The sequence below is a fragment of the Condylura cristata genome, unplaced genomic scaffold (assembly GCF_000260355.1).
Source record: "Condylura cristata isolate star-nosed mole 26May11 unplaced genomic scaffold, ConCri1.0 scaffold00001, whole genome shotgun sequence".
In the NCBI taxonomy this organism is placed as follows: Eukaryota; Metazoa; Chordata; class Mammalia; order Eulipotyphla; family Talpidae; genus Condylura; species Condylura cristata.
This window is the reverse complement of record NW_004567102.1, coordinates 38,899,582-38,907,122: the sequence shown is the minus strand read 5'-3', so window position 1 is coordinate 38,907,122 and position 7,541 is coordinate 38,899,582. Positions and strand designations below refer to the sequence as shown.

General features: G+C 38.8%; 1 protein-coding gene across 2 annotated transcripts in view; it reads left to right on the top strand.

The window, feature by feature from the left end:
• Positions 1-6,044: 6,044 nt before the first annotated feature.
• The window catches only part of MAP3K7 (mitogen-activated protein kinase kinase kinase 7), a 56,159-nt gene continuing 54,662 nt past the window's right edge, over positions 6,045-7,541 (top strand). Inside the window, exons 1-2 of one of the 2 annotated variants that reach the window (XM_004673700.2) lie at positions 6,045-6,061; positions 6,186-6,514. In XM_004673700.2, coding sequence (XP_004673757.1) covers positions 6,395-6,514 — 120 coding nt within the window. In that variant the 5' untranslated portion in view covers positions 6,045-6,061; positions 6,186-6,394. The remainder of the gene's footprint in view (positions 6,062-6,185; positions 6,515-7,541) is intronic. The other variant, XM_004673701.2, reaches the window with a different exon arrangement.

Below are 7,541 nucleotides of genomic sequence, written 5' to 3'. Positions count from 1 at the left end.
AAGTATGTTCTTATCTGACTAAGTTTCTGCTTTTAAAACCTGATTTTGGGGGGCCTAGGAACATTACCAATATTCACTGACTTACATGGAATTTTGTGTTGATCATTCTCAGACCTAAAAAAACAACCTAACAAATCATCTCAAATAGGAACCTTCTATGATTAAACAGTGAACGACACTATGACAGTAAAGGGGTGGAAAGATAGAGGGAGGCTAATATCAGTGTCTCTAGACAGCTAAATGGTAGGCTAGAGACAATTGTAGGGCACTGCAAAAATTAAAATATAATTTGGGAACAACCTATGTGTAAATCCTGGTTCACAGGAATAAAAATCTAATGCATACAAAAGCAAGACTTCTAAAATTTGTGGGTCTCAGAACAAAACGACATATGGAAACTCACATACATTAGATATATTTTCAAAATCTAACTCCAAATAAACGATAAAGGAAAATATATTCCATCCTCCTATCTTGACAATATTACCTTCACTAGAAAGTGGTATCAATAAAGCCATAGCTTTCAGCTCCTGATGTATCCCCCTCTCCTTTTACTAGATTCTATACTACAAAGAACCTTACACATCCACAAGTAGACCTCCCAATATACCCAGTTGAGCTCATTTATAACCACTACCCACAAAGATATCACTTAGCCAGCCCTCAGGAGACAAGACCCAGCTCCAGTGGGTATTGTTGAAATTTTCTCATGAGTAATTTCTCAGAAATTCTCAAAATTGCAATACACTTTTATCTTGGTTGCCAAAATCATCGTAATTTCTAGCTTTCCACAAATTCCTTTCTCAGTTCCTCCGTATCCACCCACACCTTAAACATTTTATTCTTCAAGATTTTGTCTTAAGTCCTATCCTATTTCATTTTACCTACCTTCCCCACGTGATCTCATGCATTTATCTTCCTTAATATATCATCAGCAGACCATTATCTATTTTTCTAAATAATGCTCCCTCTTTTTGTCTAAGATTAGCTGCCTACTTGATAAATACATTTGGAAGTCTCTCTGGTACTTGTAGCTCAACATGTCTAAAACTGATTTCTTTATTCTTTCCCCCCAACCCTGTCCCAGTCTGGCACAACTCCTATCATAAGTTGCACAAGTGAGAAATGTGGGAGTCATCCTTTACGTTGCCTTTTCAAAGACTGTATCATTTCTGTAATTCATAACATTACCCTTTCTTTTATGTCCTTCTCCCACAGCCAAACACTAATCCCACCAATTCCATTTCCTCAATATTTCTTTATCTGCACACTTATCCCAAATGCCTATGACCATTATTTGTACTGTTTAAACCACTGCTACATCTTGCTTTGACTGTATCTTCCTAACTTGATGATTCACAAACTTCTCTGTCATGGTACATGTAAAAAACAGAAAGTTAAGATGCTCTGAGACGAAAAGGAAAGGATTTAGATACATTTATTTGGGAGCTAATATATACATATATATATATATATATATATAGAACATAATAGTTTTGAAAAAATTCAGTGCTAGAGGCAGTACTAAACACTAAATTTTTATCCATTTTCTTTTTAATTTTTAAGAAGGCTCCTTTTGTAAAACATATATTTATATAAAGTATATAATAACTGAAAGGGAAATTCAGGGTTAGAGGTGATACTAAACACTAAATTTGTATTAGTTTTCAGTTTTTAATAAAGCTCCTTTTGTAATGTTTTAAAGTTTAATAAATGCAATGCCCACAGTTATCAACATTAAAGATTATCTCTTCAAATTTTTAATAGTCATCATCAGAGAAACTTTCTTCACACAAAGAAATGAAAGAAGTCCTTAAACATTTCTCCAACCACTCTAAAATATACAAATAAAACCACAAAGACTAACAAATCTTAGCTGCAGATGTCAGCTATATGTAGTGTCTGAGAGCATCTTCTAGTTGTAACTGCAAAGTCTCTACTCCACTTTCACATGGCCTCTCTTGACAGCCGCATTGTCTTCCCAGCAGCTCTTTAGGCAGCAAAGGACCAGAGATAAAGGATCTTTGATATTAATAATCAAATACCAAAGAAATGCATTGATTTGGGGAGTTGTGTCTCCAGCACTGTCACTGAATGGCTAAGGAGTTGGCTATCCTATCCATATTGCAGTTTTGAATACATACAGCAGAAAACTATTTCTGAATTTCCAACAATTATTTGATTGGATTGACCTATTCTGGTTGTGGGGCAGGCAGTAGAGAGTACTTTTCTAGGTATAAAGTTCAACCTGTGTTAACAAAGATTCATTGATTGCATATGCTGCTTTGCCTCTCCTTTGGGTTTTTGTTTTTTTTTTTTTTTTTCAAACTTTCCTTCTAGTTAATAGCTCTTCTAAGAGTCCTTGCTTCCATGAATCCCAGACTTAAGTTAGAGATATTTGCAACCTCAAATCTCCTATCCTCCATTCCTCAGTCAGGGGAATAACTGTCAAGGGCTTTTGAAAAAAAGCAAGTTCCCTGCTCTTCTGAGATAACTACCAAAAGATGTTTCTCTCTGTTGTAGGATAGTGTGATGTGTAATGTGAAAAGTAAAAATGCATAAAATATACAAATATGGCATATCTGTGATGACAAAACCTTGAGTGGCATTAAGAAAGTCTGAAAAATCTCCTCAGAGGGGTAACAATGTGGGGGGGGGGGAGAGGGAGGTTGAGAAACATCATTCTAGAATAGCAAATAATAAACAAAAGGAAAAATAAATGAAACTATATTGATGTTATGTTAGTTTAATTAAATGAAACTGGAAGCCTATCCTAGCTCTTGACATTCTAAAGTAAGCCAATAACTCTTACTGCTTAAATTTTATTTTGAGCTCCCTGTTACTTGTAACAATGGTTATATTAACTCATAAAAAATATGGAAACCTTTATCTGAAGCATCATACATGTCAATACAACATTGAAGTCAAATTCTTGTCTGTTTCTGCTAACTCTGCATGGAAATAGATGCCAGATACACTCACATCCAAACTAAGCTAGATAAGGTGAAAATCCCACGTAGAACATATAGAGGTAGTAGGAAATGGATTTTTAAACCCTGATCCTAATCTCCTGGGATTAGTGTAAAAGTGAAATTTACTCCAGGAGACTACTTAAAGACTTGATACCTATCTAGGAATTTGTGAAGATTGGAAGTCGATAAGATTACTATTGAAGTTATTAAACTGAAATTTCCATGCTAAACTCATGCAAGTTAAAGAGAATGTTAAGTTAAAATTGAGAAAATGCATTCAGCTTCCTTCCCCCATTTCTCCTGGTTCAAACTCTATTACCTCAGATTTTTTGATTGCAAGTGACAACAATATAATTTGAATCAGTTTAAACGAAAAATGAGAGAAAGTTCCAGCTCATATAATCAAATCACAGAATGGGAAACATGGATTGGCAATGGGGCAATCTTAAGGCATGAACACCACTGGGACTTTGTCAGGACCTAGTGAAAAGGTGCAGACAAAAAAAAAAAACAACAACAAAAAACACTAGTGGTCTGTAAGCAAACAAGAGAACTGATCTTAAGTAGTTCCATGGCTATAAGTCCAAATCAGTGAATAAAACACAGAAGCAGATGAATTGGGGTAGATGTTCAAAAATCATGTAGGAAATTCACTTTGAAATACATCCATCAGCCCTCCCTGGTGGTGCAGCGGGTAAAAGCACAGTACTGAGAGGCTAGGGCCACTTCCCCATGAGTTCAATTCCCGCCTGCCCCGGAGGTGACCACAAGGCGCGGCAGATCTCTCCTGGCCCGCCCACTGCTCCCCTCAGCAGTATACGTCGTCGTCGATCTGCCTGTTCTGTTCCCAGCTCTGCCTCTGGTGAAGCCTCTCACCACCTCTGAGCCTCTGGCCTGTACCCCAGTTCTGTATGAATAAATAAATCTTAAAAAAAAAAATACATCCATCAAAAAAGATAGATGTATGCATATATGGGGTGGAGACAGGTATATGATATAGAAAGTACACTGTGAATGGTAGACTCTTGATGGGAGGTATACAAGTGTTTACTGTAATTTTTTTTAACATTTCTATGATATTTTTCCTAACAAAATTTCAAGGAGAAAAATTAAGCAGGATAATGTGATTAGTCCTTGTCAACAGGATTCTAGTCATAAACTTGAAGGTACAGAAAATGGATCTTTCTCTCAAGGGCAAGAGAGGACTGGTGAAAGTTGTTCATTCATCCAGAAGATGTAATATTTCTTGAGTACCAAGCTGGTAACATCCACCTTATTAGGACAGAGTTGTTAAAAAGAAATCAGATTTGAGCATGCAGTGTTTAACAGCAGAAGTTAAAATGTGACCAACTTATTTTGGGAATTCAAGTAAAGGTACTTTCCCACTTACTTAATCTGCTTGTTTGGTTATCAGTACATTAAGCATCATTTTACAGGTGCAAATAGTCTTAAGTCTTCACTTGGACATATGAGTGGTTGATGCAATCATAATGGAGTAGGATATACACAAGGAAGAATGTATTTGTGGTAATAACTTTCAAAGCTGCTTTTGGAAATTTGAAGTATAAACGTTTATATTATATCTAGACAGGAGTCCAACAGGTTCAAATGCAGGGAAAATTTGAATATTGGGAGAAAATAGGAGTTAGCATCATAAAACTAGTATATGTAGTCAAGACTGGATAAATACATAAAAAGAGTACAATAAAAAGTTATTCCTGGCCCTCCCTGGTGGCGCAGCTGGTTAAAGCACAGCACTGAGAAACTAAGGCCGCTTCCGCATGAGTTCGATTCCCAACTGCCCCTGAGGTGACCACATGGCGTGGCAGACCTCTCCTGCCCCGCCCGCTGCTCCCCTCAGCAATGTACTTAGTCGGTCTGCCTGTTCTGTTCCCCACTCTGTCTCTGGTGAAGCCTCTCACTGCCCCTGAGCCTCTGGCCTGTACCCCAGTTCTGTATGCACAAATAAATAAATCTTAAAAAAAAAAAAAGTTATTCCTTCATCCCTTCACCCATTCACTGACCTACCAAGTGTTAACAAAAATTACAAATTTATAAATGCTAGAATCCAGTTCATAACTTCTTGACTTCTAAATGCAATGACCTATGTAATCACAATGTGTTTTAATTTATCTCTGAAGTTATTTACTTATATATTCCTTAATAGGAAAGCTCCCCTCCAGTGAAAACTGGAACACCATTCCTCTGACTTTCTCTTTTAGACTGTTTCTTTAGGAACTTCTATTAAATTTAGAATTAGGCATTTGCAGAGTTCCATCCTTAGTCTTAAAACTTTCATCCCTAAATCCCATTATTCACGCCAGACTTCAGGGCAAATTAAGTGAAATTTAGCAGTAGTTTTATTAAAAATTGTGTTTACAGCAACAGCATAGGCAATACTGTATAGTACTTGAGGATCATAAATGTATTAATATTTCTATTTTCTCATGTTCTGAAAAGGGCAACAAAAGTAGCTTTCTAGACTATAGCTAGTTACTCACTATAAATGTAAATTAACTAGCATATACTCCATACTCGATATATGCTAACATGACGAACACGCCACAGTATGCCATATGATAAATACCTACCTTTCCTAACCTGTTAGGTAACATCAAAATAGTAACTTCTGTTCCTGAGTATTCAGACTACAAAGTGCTCCAGATTATTTTCTTTAGAGTCTCGCAGAGCGTCAGAGACTGGCTCAAATAACAGTAGCAATTCCTTCCTCCGGAATACCTCATTGACAGTAACATATTTTCCAAAGCTTCTTAAAGAAATAGTTTGGCTTAGTTTAGGGCTGAAACTGAATAATCAACTTCGTCACAATAACTCATTCCCACACTACTCCTTCCATGTGCAGGTCTCTCAAAGAAAGGGAATGCGGCCATGACACAGTTCACCAAGCAGAGGCGAAATCGTATTTTTCATCTTTCGCGCTAATCCTAAACAACCAACTACATTGTCACTCTCTCTTGCCCCGCGACACTTCCGTTCGCGCACTTTCAGTACGTCAGCGCATTAGGTCTCGCGATATTATGTGGTGCCTGAAAGCCTTCGACAAGGATCTCGCGAAGTTTGTCCTACAGGTCCAAGTTAGCCTCTCACCTTCCCCCGCCCCGCCCCAATCTGTCCTTCCTTTCCGTCTTAGCCTCAAAAACTGTCCCCTCCCCTCCCTTGAGTTTACGGCCCACCCCTTGTTTCCGATTTCAGGCCGGAACCGGAAGTATAGTGGGCCGGGCTCGGCGGAAAACGCAGCGGAGCAGCTGAGCCTGAGCCGGGACTCCGCTGTGGCGGCTGCTCCAGATCACTGATCGCGGTGGCTCCAGGCGGAAGGTCGGTGCGGAGGCTGGTGGGCGCGGATCTCCCCCGGAGCTTCCGGGTGGCCGCCTCTCCGAGCCCCCCGGGCTCCTCGAGGGATCATGTCTACAGCCTCCGCCGCCTCCTCCTCCTCCTCGTCTTCTGCGGGTGAGATGATCGAAGCCCCCACCCAGGTCCTCAACTTCGAAGAGATCGACTACAAGGAGATCGAGGTGGAAGAGGTGAGCGAAGTCGTGCTGGCCTTAGGCTATCCCGCCTCTGCCTGATCCCGACTCATAAGTCGTCTCTCTGGCCACTCTGACTCGCGGGGCCCACCTAGGAGTCCCCACAGTTCCACGGAGACCGGGTGTTGAGAGGACTTGTACGCATTCTGCTACTACGCGGTAGCTCTGTTTTCCTCTCATCTGCACTTTTGAGGTTGGTTTAATAGTCCGGTGCCCGGATTTGGGTCACCTCAAATAGGAGGATGAATTGATGAAACTGTTGGCCACCAGTTCTCAGTCTGTGAGTAGTGTGTTCATCAAAGACCTTGGGCGTTTTGGAGTTTGATTTCTCTAAGATGTGTCCTTAATGATCAAAGTGTGTATTTAAGTTCAACTTCTAGCCCCGTGCCGGCACTTAGTAGGTGATCAGTAAATACTTGCCAAATTAATACATAATCATGCCTGATAAAGGGTTTTCCTGAGTACTGACTCTCAGCTTGGCCGATTCCATAGAGCAGCACTTATTATATTAAATGTTATGTCTGCAGTTGGACTAATTTAGGGAGATTTTGCCATTTGTAATCTAGGCTTGTGTACAATGAAAGGGTGTCTTAAGTAGCATATTCGGGAAAAAATTAATGAAGTCGACAACAACTAGAATATAATTTTAGAGTAAGATAGTAAAGTGCTTTTAGTACATTGAGTCTTTTCAGAATTACAAAGGAGTTCGTTCTGCCATAAAGTGTAGAAAAATAAAAATAAAAGTGTACACATCTTTAGCAGCTCATTTTAAACGTTAAAACTGATTGAAACAGTATCTTACCGTTGTCATGTATTTTACTTATTAAACACTTTGCATTACATATGTCATAAAGAACCTTTAATTCTATTCTAGTCTCCGAGTTATCTCGACTTTAAAATCCAAAATTATTTTTATTTAGTGTCCAAGCAGAAGGTAGTGAGAAAATTATCATTCAACAAATAAGTGTTTTTCTTTGCATGTTTTGGAAATAGAAAGACTACTGAATTATATATATATATATAT